Source organism: Natator depressus, chromosome 1 (assembly GCF_965152275.1).
Source record: "Natator depressus isolate rNatDep1 chromosome 1, rNatDep2.hap1, whole genome shotgun sequence".
Taxonomy (NCBI): Eukaryota; Metazoa; Chordata; order Testudines; family Cheloniidae; genus Natator; species Natator depressus.
This window is the reverse complement of record NC_134234.1, coordinates 304,750,267-304,770,350: the sequence shown is the minus strand read 5'-3', so window position 1 is coordinate 304,770,350 and position 20,084 is coordinate 304,750,267. Positions and strand designations below refer to the sequence as shown.

General features: G+C 41.5%; 1 protein-coding gene across 1 annotated transcript in view; it reads right to left on the bottom strand.

Moving 5' to 3' along the window:
- Positions 1-15,881: 15,881 nt before the first annotated feature.
- CPED1 (cadherin like and PC-esterase domain containing 1) overlaps positions 15,882-20,084 on the bottom strand; it is a 217,806-nt gene continuing 213,603 nt past the window's right edge. Inside the window, exon 24 of the mRNA XM_074942311.1 lies at positions 15,882-18,578. Within this exon, the coding sequence (XP_074798412.1) occupies positions 18,351-18,578 (228 nt within the window). The 3' untranslated portion in view covers positions 15,882-18,350. The remainder of the gene's footprint in view (positions 18,579-20,084) is intronic.

The following is a 20,084-nucleotide window of genomic DNA, read 5'->3' as shown; positions in this document are numbered from 1 at the left end:
ACACTACAGGGACTTGTGAGCAGGTCACCCAGTTCTGGAATACCTCTTGGGATACCAGTGTTTTTCCACTGACTGGCGTGGGAACCAAGCTTTGAGACAAAGGGTTCTCACCATATGCAAAAGCTATTTAAGGCAGGGAGTGACATCACTGTGGTTCTTCACTGACTCCCTGCCCAAGAAGACTCCTGGAAACACCTGAGGAACAAAGATTGAACTGGGGGGAAGTGCTGGACCCAGGCTAAAGGGATTTTTAGCCTGTGAATGAAACACCAGGGGTTTCTAAGCTGTAAGCCCATGCAGCTTTCCCCTTAAGAGCCTGCAGCCTGCTTGCATCAGCATTTAAAGTGAGAATTTGCTACTCACATCTCATCTATGTTGTATATTAAGCTTAGTTTGTGTGTTTTGTTTATTTGCCAGGTAATCTGCTTTGATCTGTTTGCTATCCCTTATAATCACTTAACATCTATCTTTTGTAGTTAATAAGCTTGTTTTTGTTTTGTCTAAAACCAGTGTGTGTGGAAGACATAACTTGGGGCAGAAAGCTGTTGCATATTTCTCTTCACATTGAGGGAGGGGGCAAATTTCACGAGCTTATGCTGTACAGGGCTCTGTGCAGTGCAAGACAGTATAGTTTTGGTTTTACACTCCAGGGGCGGGGGAGGTGCCTTAGGAACTGGAAGGTGCCCTAGCTGTGCCTTCCCATGCAGGGGCTGGTTAAAGAACCTGTCTGCATGTAACTGCAGCTGGGTGTGTCCCTACCTGTATGTGTCCTGGTAAAAGTGCAGGCTGGAGCCTGGGTGAGGGCTTGGCAGGCTGGTCACAGCAGTACAGTGTAAAGGGAGCCCAGGCTGGTAGGTCATGGGGGCTCAGTGGTACCCCAGTTCCAGGTGGCACCCCTGGGGGAGCCCATTACAAATGCTTACAGAGTTAGGTTGACATAAGCTGCCTTGTGTCAACCTAACTCAGTAGTGTAGACCAGGCCTAGGGCTGTTGTTGCTGTTGTCAAAGTCTAATCTTGAAGTTCTTGAAGTCATTGTGGCTAGTTCTTTGAAAACATTTGCTCAATGTGCAGCAGTAGTCAATAAAGGTGAGAGAATGTTAGGAACCATTAGGAAATGGATAGATAATAAGAAAGAAAATACCATAATGCCACTATATAAATTCATGGTATGCCCACACCTTGAATACCACATGCAGTTGTGGTCACCCCAGCTCAAAAGAGATATATTAGAATTGGAAAATGTGCAGAGAAAGGCAGCAAAAATTATTAGGGGGATAGAATAGTTTCCATATGAGGAGAAATTAAAAAGAGTGGGACTATTCATCTTGGGACTATTCATCTTAGAAAACAGACAGCTAAGGGGGAATATGATAGAAGTCTATAAAATGGAAATGAATGGTATGGAGAAAGTGAACAGGGAAGTGTTATTTACTTCTTCACATATCACAAGAATTAGGGGTCACCCAATGAAATTAATAGGCAGCAGGTTTACACCAAACATTGGGAAGTACTTCTTCACACAGCACAAAGTCAACTTGTGGAACTCATTGTCAGGGGATGTTATGAAGGCCAAAAGCATAACTGGGTTCAAAAAAGAATTAGATAAGTTCATGGAGGACAGGTCCATCAATGGCTGTCAGCCACGATGATCTGGGATGCAACTCCATGCTCTCAGTGCCCATAACCTCCCACTGCCAGAAGCTAGGACTGGACAACAGGGGATGGATCATTCAAGATTGTCTTCTTCTGTTCAGTTCATTCCCTCTGAAGCATTTGACACTGACCACCGCCAGAGATAGGATATTGGGCTAGATGGACCTTCGTCTCACCCATTATGGTCCAGAATCATATTGATTCTGGGTGAAGAACCCCAGCTTCTTCCAAGGAGGATGGTTAATCCTGACCCCGATAAAGAATCCAGATAATTTTCCCTCCTGCCATGATTTGTCCTACCAAAGGTTATGTTCTGGGCCTGGATATTTAAGAACTTTTGGTAGTTACATTTACTGTGGTATGTGAAGGTTTTTTTTCCCAATCTAATTATAAGAGATCCCACAAACACTGCCCTGAAATTAAATACTGCTATGTCATAAATATCTGTTTTTAGTAGCACACACTGTATTAAATTCCACCCCCTTAAATGAATGATGTATTTACAGCCTTAACACCAGTTTAATGACTTATTTTGTCTGGAAATTAGAAATATCTTTATAGCTTCAGTACATGCACAGCGAATGCTTTCACTCCCCATTACCACTCAGCAAATTCAATTACTTTGTGGTTCAGAGCTTTCCTGCTCTTTAGCTGGTGGAAGACCACAGTTAGAGAGCCAAAGAATGTTTCACTTGCAGTTTGAAAGTGTTGTGCTGCTTTATTTTCCCTTAAGAATTATCCCACGCAGGTTTTATTAGAAACTATTCTCTCTCTTATCAATCTTCCTCTGTTGTGCTCAGTACCTTGGGTATCAGAAAGCTTAACAGGTTTTGTTGCTGTTGTTGTTAAGCCTCTCTCAAATATGTATATACAAAGGTATTAGGAGCTAGCACCAGATTGTGAAATTTGGGTGTAAAATATATAGGTACAGATACTCCCATTCAAAACTGGTTACCAAAGCCAGATATCCCATTACCTGTGTTTCAGTAGAATACACGTTCAGATTGGCTGAGATTCACTCTGCAGTACAGGTCACTTGTAAGAGTCTCAAGAGGGATCCACCGCTGCATATATACATTACACACACATTGCGACGGTAATTAGAGCTGGTCAAAATATAAAGTGCAAAAATGGACCAATTTATGTTTTTTCAAACTTGTCCATGGAATTATTTTGATCCACTTTCTTTTTTAAAAAAAAAAAAATTATGAATTTGAGTTTTCTAAATGAAACATACTCGATTTTGAAATTGAAATGTTCATTTTAGAAATTTATTTTTGAACCTCCCCTCACTATATGATGAAGCCAGCCAATCAAAACTGGCAATGTAAAACAGCCCCCAACCAAACAGAAATTCACAAAGATACAAAGGTAAAAGTAGTACCGTTATTTTCATTGCAAAATGGAAAGTGTTAAGAAAATTTAAATATTTTTGCATAATGTTTGGGGGGGGGCAGTTGTAATAACAAAAAGGCCAAATTTCATTGAAAAAGGTTTTCATTCAAAAAATTTTGATCAGCTCTAATACGTTACATGGGGCTTAAGGTGTACAGAGAGTCTTGCAAAAGCCCTTTGCATTGGGATGCATTTCACCCTACCCCACTGCATGCTATTAGATTAAACAATTATTTCAAAGTTGCATTATTAATGCAATGTTGCTATTGACTTGAATATCGTATACTCATGACTGAGAAATACACATATAACTTAAAGCAGCTGGTAGCAAAATTGTTATGCTATGACGAATGCTCCAGTAACTATATTTTCCTTTCATTTCAACATCTTCTCTTCATATGCAAGTATTTATTAGAAATAAAACAGAAGGAAATTCCATGGCAAATTTTTATGTACAAATTAGTACACTTGACTATTAGAAAGCAAGTATCTAATTTTCTCATCAAAAGAATTATGCTCAGGATTTAACTGATAGGTATATTTGGGGTTGGGAAGAAATTTTCCCCAGGTCAGATTGGCAGGGACCCTGTGGGATTTTCACCTTCCTTTGAAGTGTGGGGCATAAGTCACTTGCTGTTTGAATTAGAGTAAATAGTGGATTCTCTAAAACTTGAAGTCTTTAAACCAAGATTTGAGGTCTTCAGTAACTCAGCCAGTGATTATGGGCCTACTACAGGAATGGGTGGGTGAGGTTCTGTGGCCTGCAATGTTCAGGAGATCACACTAGATGATCATGATGGTCCCGTCTGGCCTTAAAGTCTATGAGAATGTTTAAATCTGGTTTCTCAGGCCCTGATCTGCAAAGACTTGGGTAAAGTTACAACTACGCATTTGTGATGAGTTCTGATGAGGTAAATGGAACTAGTCACAATGCATAAAGTAAAAACAAGCATAAATATGTTTGCAACATAATTATATGTGATCTAATTTTTAAAAGTGCTGAGCCCATGCAGTTCTTTGTTAACTTCATTGGGATTTGTGAGTGCTCAGAACTTCTGAAAATCTGGTCACCTATCTATGAAATTAACTTTAGGCACCCAAGTTTGAAAATGTTGGCCTCAGTGTTGTAGTAAATAGCTTTCCCTATCTGGGTTAACAAAATTTCCCCCAGTGGAAAATAACATTGGCCTAGAGGTTTTTTTTAAAAAACATATGGGGCAATCATTTTTCACAATACATGCAAGTGCCAATCAATACATTCCCTATCCACACAATATAAATAGATAGAACCATTACAAATAAATAATTATTGACTTCAACCTCTTATGAAATTTCTGTATCTGCTAGACATTTGCTTTTATGCTTCATTAAACTACAAACCTTATGTGAGTGGGAGAGAAAAATGTCTGCAGCGTAGTTATAGCCGTGTCAGTCCCAGCATATTAGAGACAAGGTGGGTGAGGTAATCTTTTCTTATTGGACCAACTTCTGTTGGGGAGAGAGATACTGGCACTCCTACCGTCATGTCCTTTCTCAGGCCTGAAGAAGAGCTCAGTGTGGCTTGAAAACCTCTCTCTCACCAACAGAAGTTAGTCCAATAAAAGATATTACCTCACCCACCTTGCCTCTCTGGGAGAGAAAAAGGCATCTCTGCATAACTCCCAAGATGTCTAGTAATATCAGTGGCACAGAAAATAGGATTAAGAGAAAAATATTTTCATAGCAGCACAAGCCAGAGTGTTTAGCAGTTGCTATCAGACAGGCCTACTGTAAAGTTCAAATGAGGCAGTAAATTATGAACTTAACAAGACTGTCTGCATCTCACATGCTATTACAGGAACTAGATCAAGAGAGGAGAAGGACTAAGGCATAGCCTGAGGGCATGGCCTCTCAGGCAGGGGGTGGGCTAAGTGCCCAGCAGGCTAGCACACACCCAGCTATCTACTGCATTTGTTAGCTGGGGCATATTCTGCTTTTGTTGTTGCTTTTTTGAAGTAGAAGCAGTGTGGGCCTGTCATAGGGCATTCTTTTCCATCACGCTCCCTTGTGACCCTATCATGACCCTGCAGGCACATTCTCCTCAGTACCACTTCAATCTTTGGAGACCATTACCCATACTAGATTAGTTCAACCCCTCTTTGCAGTGTCTGGTTTATTCACCTATTCTACGAGGGTAACTCACATATTTAATCACTCGCGTTCATGCCCACTCTGGGTTCACAGAAGAGTCCTAGTCAGTTTCCTCCCCTCTTCCGGAAATCCCAGCCCTCTTCCCACAGCTGGGTTGTTCTTTAGACAATCCCTCTGTCCCACTCCTTAAGACAGGAGCTTCCTAGCTCTCCTCCTTGGAGCAGGAACTGTATTTTAGGCCAGTGTAGAGCCTCAGGCAGCTCCTCTTCCAGCTGAGCCCTTTTCCCCACTCAGTCCTTCCACCCTGAGGCTGGGCAGGTTCAGCAGGCAGACTTCCTTTGCTGCTGTCTTCTCCCTGATGACTCAGGGCCCTGCAGGAGCCTTCTTGTTCCCTGTAGCATCTGCAAGCATCTGACCTGCTCTGAAGGAGGAGACAGCATTTATGCTGGCCTATTCTCCCAGCCCATTCCTTATTGGCTGGGTGAGAGGGGGGCCCTGCCCCATCCTCTCTGCCAGGCTCTAGGGCCCAGACCCTTAAAGATATAGTAACAGGATTCCTTCCTAATGCAACTTCTTCCCAGGACCCATTTTCTCTCTCTCCATCCATATCTCTTCAGGCTTTGTGTATCAGACACCCCAAACTCTTAAAGAGCCAGGCCATGTGACCAGGAGGACTGACCAGCAGGCAGTACTGCCCTTAAGGGGCAGACTACCCCATCACAGGGCCCCACTGCAGTACCTAAATTCCTGTCCTCAGCCAACTTGCTGCATATTAGCTGAAGATCTGAGAGTAGCTTTGACCAGTAAGGACAATGCACTTAGGTCTCAGTCCTGTAGTCTCTGTGCAAGCAAAATGTGTACTGACTCCAGTGGAAGTTTTTCCTGGGTAGAGACAGCAGAATTCAGGTCATAAGGTGCTAAAGTCCTTCCACATGATAGGAAAAGTAACTTGGGGTAAGTTTCTGATTGCCTGACTATAAGCTACCAATGAGAATCAAACTCTTATTAGGATAAACATCATTCACCAAACTCAACCAAGCCTGACTAAAAAAATAATTAACTTAAAGATTCATGGATTAAAGGAAGAATATCTAAACAAATGTGACCTATCATTGCCCCTCCTGTTAGCAAGTGCCTGCATGGAAAATTTATTTTTCAAAACAAATCCTTCATTTCTCCTCACCAGCCGTTTCAGCCGCACAGTGCTCAATGGCTGGCCTACCAAATCAAGCCACTGTGCCTCCAAGAGGGAAGAAAACTTGTCAGTTTTATAAGATTATTATAAACAGTGAGCAAGCTCTCTCCCAGTATGCCCTTCAGTAATTACTTTATTTATGCTCAATTAAATTAGTCAGTTACTAGATAGCATTGTACAAAATAGACATACCTTGCATTATTATCTGTATTATTTCATGACTGCAAAGGGTACCTGTAAAATGTGCATGTGTGCTTAATTTTTAAGTTTACCTGCCTCTAAATGTCTTTCAAACATTAAAAAATGGGTACAAAGTGGGCAAATTTAAAAAATTTCCCTAATTGTAGAGGTCAGGAATTCCACAGACTGCCAGAGAACGGACGCTATGGGAACAACTTCTTATGGAATGAAATCTTGAGATATTTGGGACCAAATTCAGAGATGCTGTGGTATAAGTGAGACCGCTTTACACTCAGACTCCTTAGACATGTGAGAGCCAGGGTGTGTAATATGGTGTAACTCATGCATTCAGGTCCAAATTCTGCTCTGTGTTACATGAGTACAATGGCCATGCATTTAAATCAAGGCAGACGGACTCCACTTACCAATGCATAAGGCACCTCCCCTTGGCACATCATCCCTGAATTAGGCTCACTGAGCTGGAACATAGTATGAAAGGGAAGGTGCATCGATGGAAAAGAGCAGATTTTGGACCCAGGGAGGCAGAAGTTGTTGGAAATTAAAGAAGGGTAAGGGATGTATTTTGACTTTCACTGTCTCATACCCCACCTGTTAGTAGCTTTTCGTACTATACTCATCTCTTCTTGTCTCTTGGCCCGCAGGTTACACCAATAGAAAGTTTTATAATAATATGGGTGTGTAAGGGAGTCTATTGGTGCATCTTGTGTGCTGAAGGACTGAAGAGAGGAGTATGGAAAGAGAAGCTGCTAGCAAGAGAGCCTAAGAAGGTGTAAGCTGAAGTCCACTCCTCCCCTACTTCAGCATCCATCTTCTTACACGATCTGACTTCCTGCAGCCACGTTCTGCTGCTGCATGGATAACCCCCTACCCCCACCCCCATCCATTTTAAACTATACTTAGGACATCTCTACACTGCAAAAAAAGGTCTGACCTTAACTCGGGTTAGCTAATCAGTGCTAGGTCACTCGGGTTAAAATGACAGCGAAGAAACGGCAACTCAGCTTTTAACTTGGATTAGCAGCTTGAGCTCAAGCCAGGACTCCCTTATTGATTTGAACTCAAGCTGCTAACCTGCGTTAAAAAGTGGAGGTGTGCAAAGGAGTGTAAGTATGCTATACATCGGTAAGTGAGTGTGAGTCTACCACAGCCCTGATTCTGAACTCCTTTTGTGAGCTGTAAATTCTGAGGTTCTGTGGCCTGCAATGTGCAGGATGTCAGACTAGATGACCATGATGGTCCCTTCTGGCCTTAAAGTCTCTGAGTACCCTCAGTTCCCAAGGAAGTCAATGGCATTACTCATGTGTGTGAAGGCTGCAGGATTAGACCCTATGTTTTTATCCCTACAGCATAATTTGCATTAATTTGTGAACACAAATCTGCAAAAATTCCAAGGTTGGAATCAAAAAGCGTGATGACAGGGCTCACATATTGCAATGATTGCTTTCTAACAGTAAAATTTACTTGGCAGAAGATTTCAAGGAACAAGCAGAAAAAGTGGGTTATGGGTATTGTGTCACTGAATTTTCACATGCGCATGTGTAAAGCCAGGCTTGCCTTTGCTTGCCATTTATATTATGTAAATGCTATCTGCTGCTTGGACATCCGCCACACTTTTCACCCCAGCAACTTGTCCAAGGGTGAATTATTGTCAAAAACCTTAAATCCACTAAAGCATTTTTCCCAGCAGTTTCCTTTGAAACGTATTCACTTAATCTCAGATACACAGAACTCAAACAGAAACAACATTGTTTTATTTTCCCTCTACCTTTGCAGTAGAGGTTCTGTCTGGTGCTTTTGCTTATGCATATGCCAGAGAAGAGCGGAATGGACGGGACAGGACCAATCCAGCTCCCCCAAAAGCTGATGGGGCAGCTGCTCTGCACATGGTGCTGTGGAAGGGCAGACTGGAACTGGGAGGCCATAGTCCACACACTTTGGCATGTAGAGAGTCTAACCAGGCCCAGTGCATGGGGCACACATACACCCACTCACCACTCCTGCTCTTGGTAAGACTCGTGTTTGTGGAGGGGTTCTGCATAGGATTGCAGCCAGCTAACATATGGGCTCACAGTCACGTGGCTTTTGAACTATTCATTTATGCCTCTCTACTGGCCAAACCCAAAGAGTGCAGCAACTCATCCCTTTGTGTTGTGCAGTATCAGCAGTGTTATATGAATACGGACACCTTATATGGGTGTGGGGAGGGGGAGAGAAATGAACACGAACACAAATGGCCTGTCAGGTATCAGAGGTGGGGAGGGGGTACACTTTCACTGAACCTAAAGTTGTACACAGTTCCAGCCAGACAATGGGGGCGGGGCCTGGGTGGACTGTAGCCATGACCACATGGATTCACTGATGACCAGACATGCACACACTGAAGGCCAGTCGAATGATTCTCAAGACTACTGCAGCCATGGGAGTGCAGCTCTCCATGGTATGGGGTGGCTGATTCTATGGCCCATCAAGGACCCCTTGGTAATGCCTGGTTACTCAGGTGGAGCACAGGGTGGACTCGACCTATACAAAATGCAGTAATTGATTTGCACAAACTACACTGTGCTGTTGAGACAGCCTCCTCTCCCCTCTGGAGTTACAGATCAGTCATTAAAATGCTTCACATTTGTACTGAACTTTAATTAAGGGAAGCAGGGGCAGCATTTATTTATAAATTGTTTTATAAATGCACTTTAAGTCCCAAGAATTCCCTAGACACTGTTAAATGTTGTGACAGATCTTTCAAAAGATCCCAACACTGTGTTGTTGTCTCTTTTGCTGTCACTGTGCTTTTATCAGGCCTTTGTTCAGACTAAACTAAGGATATCTCTATGAAGTTACATACTTTAATTCAAGGGAAGTGTGAATTTAATACAGCTGTAGAGTTTGGCAGATCTTCTGTTATTAAATATGGCCAATAAGCCTGGACTAGCAATGGCTGTCTGTGTGACCATAAGCAAGGGAATGAGTAAGAGAAGGGATACAGAAGAGTGGAGCGGCTAGATTTAAAGGAAAGAACACAGGTAAGAGGAATAGATGTAAGTTAGGGGTCTCCAGGATCAGTGCTTCATGTCTGCATGCCACCAGTGCTATGTCATTCTTGGGGCATGGACGGAGCAAAATGCAGTCTATTGATGCTGTCAGCACAAATAAAGGAAACATGAAGCTAGGGCCCTTAATGTCCATTTTCCTTTTTTTGTAAACTAAGTAAAAGTAAATGCATCTACCCTTCCTGCACAAAACTTATTGAAGCCATGTTCATACCCACATGAACTTGTGCTGTTCACACTGCCTTCCTCAGTGCACAAAGGAACAGGGCTGGCGGGGAGGGAGAGCGACAGAAGAGGGTGGGAAAAGCATTGTAACCTTCTCTGCTCATTCTGTTCTGTTGCCTCTTCTATTGTCCTAATATTGCCTTCTACTAGTGCCATTGCATCACCTTAGGTGATGGGCAATGTGCACACTTCACATCTCATTCTTCACACGCCCAGATGAGGAAAACCATCTACAAATGATAAAGCGACTTTTGCAGTCAATGGAGCATCACTGATTTACACCAGCTGACAATCTGGCCGGTTACTCTTCTAGACGGTGCTGACATCTAGGATCATTTCCTGCCATAGCACGCTATACCCTATTCTAAGGTGTTGATTGTCCTCAACTGTCGTTTACACGAGATGAAAGCACTCAGCATCTTGCAGAATCGGGTCCTTAGACTCCAAATAGCATAGGCTTTATCCTGTCTTGAAATTAGCTTAATGTGAACACCCACATTTTCAGGGACTCTTCTCCATTTTTGTCCCTAGATAACGACATAACTTCTTAGTGATGTTGGTTTAATCATGATAATTCTAGTACTTTTTTTTTAGTTCAACTTACTTTGTCTTTTTTAAAGTACACACCCTCATTGTAGTCCAGTTTTCAGCTGCACCCAGTAATGAGTGCCAGAGGATGTTATGTTTCAGGAGTAGCAGCCGTGTTAGTGTGCATTCGCAAAAGGAAAAGGAGGACTTGTGGCACCTTAGAGACTAACCAATTTATTTGAGCATGAGCTTTTATGAGCTACAGCTCACTTCATCGGATGCATTCGAAAGCTCACGAAAGCTTATCTCAAATAAATTGGTTAGTCTCTAAGGTGCCACAAGTCCTCCTTTTCTTTTAGAGGATGTTATGAAGGCTAAGACTATAACAGGGTTCAAAAAAGAACTAGATAAGTTCACAGAGCATAGGTCCCTCAATGGCGTCCCTAGCCTCTGATTGCCAGAAGCTGGGAATGGGCGACGGAGGATGGATCACTTGGTGATTATCTGTTCTGTTCATTCCCTCTGGAGCACCCGGCATTGGCCACTGTTGGAAGACAGGATACTGGGCAGGATGAACCTTTGGTCTGACCCAGTATTGCCATTCTTATGTAAGAGTGCTGAATTTCATTTTTGTGTAAAGTACTCTAAAGAAGCATTGTATATGATTTTATCCTGCAGCTTGCATGAAAGTTGAATCTAATGTAGTTGTAACAAAGCAATTAGACTTAGTACTTTTAGAGATAAAAGTATGTTTATCAGCAATTTGAAACTAACACATTTTAACTGTTAACTTTTCATACATAATTCTGTAATTAAGATGTAACTACGGTACATCGTTTAGCTATAAATGAATATGAAGAAGTAATTTACCTGTACATACACACCTTACACTGAAAAAACCTCAGGGAATATTCACAGTGCAACAGATGGGGCTTTTCATGTGTTATTGCCCCCACATATTCGGATAAAAATGTACACAGCACCTCTGGGGAGTTAGGTTTACTTGCAAATAGCAGACAAGGAAAAATTGTGAAGCAATAAATAGCTTCAAATAAGGTAGTGTGCTTTTTCTGTATTCCTGCCTCTTTATATGGCCCTGTCGTCATCAATATATGAGCACCTTTTCTAGTAAGAAGAGACCGTGACTGGGAAACAGCAGCTCCTGGCTCTGCCCCTGACTTGTCATGTGATCTTTGGGCAAGTCACTTATCACTCGTATTCTGCTTCCGTTTCCCCCTTTGCAAAATGGGATGCTGTGTATGTTAACTCGCGAATGCTTGTAGAGATCACTGTGATGCTTGGAAAAAATCATTGTAGACGGGAAAAGTATTATTATTTGATTATATTAGAATCAAGAATGTGCAGCACAAAATGAAAGCACAGGCTCAGCATATTACTTAAAAGCCATATCAAGTGTATACAGTGGGTCTGAGCTTTATACCAACGGTGGGAATTTGGCTGTGTAAGGACTACAAGATTGAAGCCAACATTCGCCAAATGCTATTCATTGGCCAATCATGAAATAATAATAAAAAAGAGACAGGATAATCTAAGAACTTATTTAATGTGTATCCTTTATATAAAAACATTATTTCATACTAAAATAAGACACCATAATAAACCTGTTATAACATCAACTACACTAATTTTTTACATCATTTAAAAAGACTGGCTAGTTGCTTACCTTATAGTAACTGTGGTTCTTCAAGATGTGTTGTCCACACAGATACCAGGCTTTGTACACATACACCCCAGGCACTCCTGAATCTGTGTGGACAATCGCTCAAAGAAGAACATTTGTTAGGGGTAATAGTTCAGTTTTCCTTTATAAAATTTTATTTAATAGAAAGAATAACATGGTGCTCCCTATAAACCACCAGAGTGAAAACTGTAGTTACAAGGATTAAATATCTATCTTCCCGCATTAGCATGTATTTTACAATAATTTGGCAAGATGTATTACACAAAATAGGATTTGATAGAAGTAAATGGAAACAGTTTGCCACAGAGATACAGAGTTCTACAGAGCTGGAAAATATTTAGCCTTGCTATGTAAAAAAATCTGTCACCACAACTCACATTCAAACCTGTAATCAGTCTAGTATAGCTTCCATGAGGAAGAGGCTGCATTGCTTTCACTCATGCAGGGCTTTTTTTTTGTTTTGAGGAAACTGATTCTGGGCCCGATCCTGTTAGGTGCTGCATGGTTCCTGTGCTGCAGGGACTCATCACTTTGCAGGATCAGGGCGCCTAGATTTTAAATGTTTGTTGTTATATAAATTGATACGAGCCGGGGAGTTAATTTGAATATATTAGGTGCAAAAAAACTATTATAATTATGGTAGGTCATATACACGTGACCCACTTTAAATATCTATAACCTTTAGCTCTGGCATAGCATAGGACAATAAAGCAAAAATATTTTGTCGAAATACTAAAGCCTCTCTGATCTAGTGACTGTAAGACAATTTGATTACCATCTGGGGAGGCTGCATAGCCATTAGCAGCCAGTGCAGAAATATTACTATAAGCTCCTTAAACCAATGAATCACAAGGAAACCATGGAAGTTGATAATGACAAGTAGCACTGAAAAGATAAAAGGCACTCTCACAAAATGTAGGTGAAAAGCCGTGCCAAACACGGAACTGGTCTTCAAACCCTGGCAATATCCCACAGTATTTATTGACTTCAAAGGGTTTGACAACTTTCATTTCACTCATTTGTTCTGAAGTGGGCTCTTCACGACTACTCTTACTTTGCCACGATGCATCAAAAGTATTTGAATTCCTAGCCCAGTCTTACATTACAGTTGTATTACACTAGGATTCATTGGAAGCATAATATCCCACCATTGGAGAAGCAGTAGGGTAGACAAGGCCTGCAGACACTGGCATTTTTCAGTGTCCTCTAAGCCCACTTAAGAGAGGTCTAAATGACATAAGGTTAAAACTGCCAGTGGTTGCGGGAGCTTCATCTAGACTAGCACTAGCACCGGTGGAGCTGCATGAGCGTTAGCAAGAGGGGAAGTTCTCCCCAGACAACCTGCATAGAGGATCTCTGCAGGAACATGCATGGAAGGATGCATTATAATATTGCACTTAAACATGCAGTGAAAAAAACTGTCAAAGCTTGGGAAAAAAACAACTGGACATGCCAGGATGACATCACTTGAAACGACAGGGACCAAACTTTGTTAATTACGTCAGTGTAAATCTGGAGTAAATCAATGGAATTCTGAGAGCTCAGTGGATGCTGGGCATCTCACAGGGTAGGTCTACATGGCAAATTCCTCCCCTGCCCCCTGCAGCAATGAGTCTCAGTGCCCGGTGCTGCAGACTCAGGCTCCTGGGGCTCATGCTATAGTGCTAAAAATAGCCACGTAGATGGTCGGGCTCAGGCTCTGAAACCACCACTCCCTCAGGCTTCAGAGCCCAAGCCTGAACATCCACATGACTATATTTAGTGCTATAGTGAGATTCCTGTGAGCCTGAATCTGTAGACGCAGGCTCTGAGACTTGCTGCTATGGGGCAGACATACCCACGGGGACTTCAGATCAGGCATGCACTTAAGCACATGTTTAACTTTAAATCCACTGAGATTTAAGCACATGTTTAACTTTAAATCCACTGGGATTTAAACATAAGCTTTAATGCTTTCTGGAATAGGGGCCAGGCGGTGGTTCAGGACTGACCATGTATGTTTAGATAGATAGATAACATGTACACCTGCATTATGCTTTGAATTCACTGGAGTTACTTCACATTACACTGGTAAAAGAGGCAGCAAAAATTAGCTCTCTGGTTCCGAGCTTATACAGAACTTAAATAAGTTTGGCTGTTTGCTGCAATATCACTGCTTTAAATTCACCAAAGCAGCTCAGGGTTCCAGACAAAGGGCCTGCTCCTACTGAAATTGGTGGAACTTTTGCTGTTGGTATCACTGGAAGCAGGATCAATCCCCAAGACTGATGTTCTGAAGGCTGAACTTACCCAATATTTACAACAGAAATCTCTCCCATTCCCAACCTTATTCTCAAGGCAAAGCAGGAGCATCTCAAGGCACAATCTGAGTGATATCTAGTATGGGTCAGAGATTGTGTTGGGCCGAGAGCAGGTATATTTAAATATACTGATGATATAAAATGAGCCAGATGCAAGCCTCCTGGGCAAACAAAGAAAAGGTAAGACTAGGTTTCTCATGTCTCTCTTCAGGACTTTGTTCAACAGTTTGATTCTCTGCCAAACAGCGTACTGCACCTGTTAAAAAACTGCCTTACTCTAAAAAGTTGTCTGAAAGATCTCTGGACCGCAGTCAACTTAATGTCATACATATCTGCTTCTTCAAAGCATTCTCTTTAGCTCAGAGTAGTGATAGAAGAATAAGAAGTGGTTGTTTCATCCTAAAAGTAATTGCATGCCCAGCACTTCACACCCAGTACACGAGTAAATATATTTTGCTATAATTTTATTATTTATCTTATCACAGAATAGAAAACTGGAGAAATGCAACAGGTTTATATGTAGAAATTATCCTGAAAATTAACATGTTTAAATGGCTGTAAGGTAGAAAGTAATGGTATTAATAGTTGACTATTTCAATTCTGTATATGGGCTATTTGAAATACAGCATCTCTTATGGAGGAGGACTCTTCAAGACAATACTAACTGATACACTTAGTAAAATAATGCTATGTTATTTCACATCATTCTTAAGATAATTCTATGTTATGTCACATCATTCCATTTGAATGGACCTAATCACAAAACCTCAATGTCCAAAGGCCAAGTTCTGAGCCTCTGCACAAAGCCTAAATAACTTGGAATTGTGCAGGCAACCTCTGTGAGGTTACGTGGGAGACAGAATCTTCCCCTTCCAGTCTGTGGGACTCAAGTACATTATTCCACAGCTCCAGCTAAACTCCCAGTGATGCAACAGGGGCCATGAACACTGTTCCCTGTGTCCCATGTATTTATGTTTGCAGGTAATCGGGATAGTTGCAGATGTAGTGGCCTAAACCCTTTCCCGTGTTCCACCCCAAACTTCCGCTGAGCCACGTGTTGGTGTGTAAAGAGAGACCAGACAGGAAATGTGCCACAGCAGCCCCATCACCCTACTGTTTGCAACAGCTCCATTGCAATAGGGCCTTCCAGAGTTGTACTGGGGGGCAGAATTTGACCTTGGATGAGCACTTCAGCAGTGGGCTCCATGTTTGTCATCTCTCCAGAATAATTAGCAAAGTTAAAGGCACAGGGGAAAAAATAACTGAACTATGAATCACTTGTAGTGTACTATGCACATTCTAGAGCAGAAGATCATTCACGGTCAGTGGTAATTCTGAAATACAATAATGACAAAGATGTATCTTCACTGGCTTTGATGGTTTCAATTTGCAAATGTTTAAGGTGTATGAACAGTGGTGCTTCCCCAGGCCTCGTCTCGGTTCTTTTCTTTCACATACCTGTAGGTGTTCGAAATAAAGAAAAACTTAACTCTGTACTTTTGTATTTTATTGTGCTTTTCTTTGTACATCTTGAACTCAGACAAATACAGATCTCATATTACTGATGGAGACAGGTGATCTGAAGGAACTATTTAAATAAAGGTCACTTTGGAAACCATACCACCAGCTTCTTACAAATATATATAAATATAATATTAAAGGATACTTTGAACTTTCTACACTTGAAAAATATTGAGACAAGAAAATACAGAACATGAAAATAATCTGGTGGTGAACCTGGAGGTGATGAATTGCACATTTGCCAGTACCAGCTGCAGAATAACTAGAATTAACTTTGGCCTTTTCTAGCTGATGCTTTAACAATGGTCTTTGATTTAAAGCAAACACACACACACACACATCCAGACCCTCTAGATCACAGTTTACAGCTGTGTAAAGCAAAAAAACTAACCAACAAACAAAAGACCCACCAGCATGTGGATTCAAGTGATACACAAACATCTGAAGCAAAGTTATAATACATGAATATACAATTAGCCGAATATAAGACATTCTGCTTGATCCTACATCTATTGAAGCAAATGGTAAAAGCTTCCTTTCACTTCAGTGGTGCAAAATTAAGCCACTGCATTTTAAGGCTGTGTTTCACTACTGCCCCGGTGTTATGGATCTGCAGAGCATAAGTTGCATGGTGTGTACACAACAGGTTCCTGCAAAATACTGGAGATAACCAAATACGGATCCTTTCAACGTTTGTGAACTGTCCCTGGCTTAAAACGCAAAAGCTTCTGTCAATTCACTGAGAAATCTACCAGAGATACAAAGGAGGCCTATATTCTCCCCTTTCATGTGAAGGATCATAGCATAAAAAAGCTTATGTATAAATTCAGAGATACTTCTTCACAGACAATCTAACACATAGCTCCTTCTTGTGGGAAGGACTGATCACAATATGTAAGTAGCTAGGAATATGGGCTGCCAACTATGTAGCGCTCAAAAATTCCTAGGGAATCCTAGATCCAGCCTAATGAATCTCCAGAGCCACCTGTGAATAGTGGCAGCTCCTCTGTTTGCTTTAAGGACTTTCCACTCCAGCAGCATGGCCAACCTGTTCAGAGGAGAGTGGGAGCCACACCGGGGGAGTTAATGCTGAAACAAAGGAGCAAGTCAATTGTGTCGTGAGTTACTATTAGAGCACACCATTAACTGCTCCTTAGCTCTGCTGCATTGGACTGCCTACCCCCCATAATGTGCCCGTGAAGGAGTACAAGCAGCTCTAAAGAGTGGGGACACAGAGGGGACCATGACTCAGATTGTCCTTATACCTTTGCTTCCTTCTACAACACACATTAGGAGGGAGCAGAGAGTCCTGACTACAGACTCTGACAGTGGAATCTAATGCTAAAAATTTTCCTTACATTTCCTGGTGCTTTTATCCATATAAACCCACATCATATTCTCTTAAATCATATACGGTCGTGTCAGAAGACATCAGGAATTAGTTATTTTTTAAGTATTTGTTTACAGTCACATTTTTTACAGTCAATCCTGCAGTCCTTGTATGCATGCAATAGGAGTTTTCTCTGAACAAGGACTTCAGGATTGGACTCTTAGGTATCAGGCATCTTATGTAAATTCAGAAAGAGTGGACTTCATATACAGGGAAAGTACTGGCTAGGCTTATTGGCTCCCAATTAGAAAAGTGCTTAAACATATCTAAAGCAGCCTTTGTCAAGAGGGAGATTTTCCTGAATCAGGTTCATAAACAAGGATATGCTAAGGTATTCATTATCAATCCATGTTAGGTGGGGATAGTTCTTATTCAGTCTCTCTTCTAAGTCACCTCTGTCTCTTGGATTTAGAACATGCAGAAAAATAATGCAACCTTTCCTTTTTATTTTTGTTAAAACGTGATCCACTGCAGATGTGGATGAAAATGTGCATGTCAGCTGTAAACACTAGAATTAAGAGTTGGCACTATAGAAAAAATGGTAATAGTTGCCTTTGCAATACATGAGAGGCAAGCACTGAAATACAAATATTCCTGTATTGCTAATGAAAGTGAACCGATCAGTATGTAATAACGCTTTTTAAAATGGAATGGAATGCCTCTATATGATAATTTTATAGTGTGCACCTATAAATAAATAAGTCTATCTATTGCTTAAGAAATCAAGCATCCTTTTTCAAATACGTCAAGTGTATATCCTTCCCTCTCTTTACTGTCACAATACACAGTTGCTTGGCCTGCAGCTGTTCTAGTATTTGGCAATATTTCATGTAACTTCCCCACCCCCCTTTTTTTGCATCTCCCCATCTTTCTGTTCCGAAATCTAAGTTCCGAAAGGGCAGATCTTGACGTCATAAAGCTTTAGGAAAAGCGCCACATCTTGAGTGGTGTTGGTATGTGTGCAGCCAATCAGAGAAGCAGGTAAATACATTTAATATGGTCCTTGGATTGTCATTTGAGGAAGTAGGAAGTCTCCTGCTCTAAAACTTCATCTGATAGAGGCTATGAGTCAGTAGCCTTGCTTTTACTTGCACAGATCCTGCTGAGGAGGATTTCAGAATAGACTTGATTTATTGGACCTCTGACGTGATACGGTGACTGAGAATTCATTGCATAGTCTTGCAGCTGTGAGAGTTTGCTTTGGCTGTTGAAATATTTCCCCAGAGCATAGGGCCTTGATAGCTTCATTGTAATGGGAGGACTTTCATTGGACGTTTTGGATTTCACCACCTGCAAAGAAAGAGTGACATTTGTGAATGTTTTCTATGTGCACCTAAAAGGAGATGGCTCTTCAAGATGGGTCGTCTTATCCTGTTAATTGCATGTGCACAACTCATGGGGTAATCAGAGCTCGGTTCTTTGAAGACCAGACTCCAATACCCTAACTCATAGCTGGTCCCATTCCCTATAGTGAGCCTAGCTGTGGTGTAAGATTCAAATCAATATGTCAGGTACTATTCAATCTGGCCCTTACTGATTAAGGAACCCAAAATGCTTAAACCAACTGAACTCATCTAGTTGATGCTGTAGCCCTTTCAACCCCCAGATTCAATCTTTACAGCTCGCCTGGAGGTCTACAATGGGCCAAATTAAACCCTGGGCACCCCTGAACTGTTGGCAATTTCAGATCCAGATCAGTACCTGAACTACATAGTTCAGGTTTGTCTCTAATCCTAATACTTGAGGCACAGACCTTCTCTGTAGGCCGGACCAGTAGCTTGGCGGCAGCAGAGTGCTGGAGATCCCCGATTCGACCCCCTGCTCTTTGGGATTACAATAGTCTGGGATTGCTCTGGAAGTGGCGTGTTTAGCCTGTGTGGAGATGGGGGATCTAAACAACTTAGATTGGAAGCTCTTTGGGGCAGAGACTCTCTATTTGTTCTGGGTTTGTACAGCATCTAGCACAATGGGACCTCGGTCCACAACTAGTGTTCCTAGGTGCTATGGTAATACAAATAAACAACCATGACCACGACAACCACCACCACCACCCAGGAGCTGCACACAAACTAAGGTAAGTTAGGGGCTTGTTCCTTCATTGGCAAGATAGATCATCGTAAAGCAGGATCCTTGAAGGAAAAAAAAAAGCAGAAAATGGACTGGATTCCAGAGGCTTGCCGCATCCCCAAAGTGAAACAGAGCTGTGCTACATAATGTTACTTACAAAAGGAAAAGTCAACAAGCATCAGAAAAAAGGTCTCAGGCAAAACAGTATTCATTTGGCACAATAATTAGCCCATTCTGCTGAGTTTAGTTCTGGAAATGAAAGCTCCCTACATCTGGTTGCTTGATTTGGCAGAAGGGAGCTCTGAGATGTTAATTGGTTTTAAAAATAAAGAGGAGCAAATCATGTGTGATGTAGGTCTAATGGTCCTCGGCTTTGCTGTTGTATGCAACAAGATACACACTTGGCTAGGGACAGCATTCATGTTTATATATGTGCTTCATAGGGGTTTTGTAAAGTGAAATATGCTTGGAATCATGTATTCGACACTTCAAACAATTTTCGTATTTAACCAAAGTCATCATACATGTACAGCAGCAACTTGCACAAAATAAAATGTGAGGGGAGAGAAAGCATGTGAAAATTATAAAGGCTGAGCAGGGTGAGTGAGAGGAGTTGTCTAAGTTTGCAAAACAGCAAGTAGTATCCATTTAGGACACTAATATATTTTAAGACCTATTTGATACAGCTAAGCCAAGAGAAGCAATTTGTTTTCATGCTATTCCTGCAGA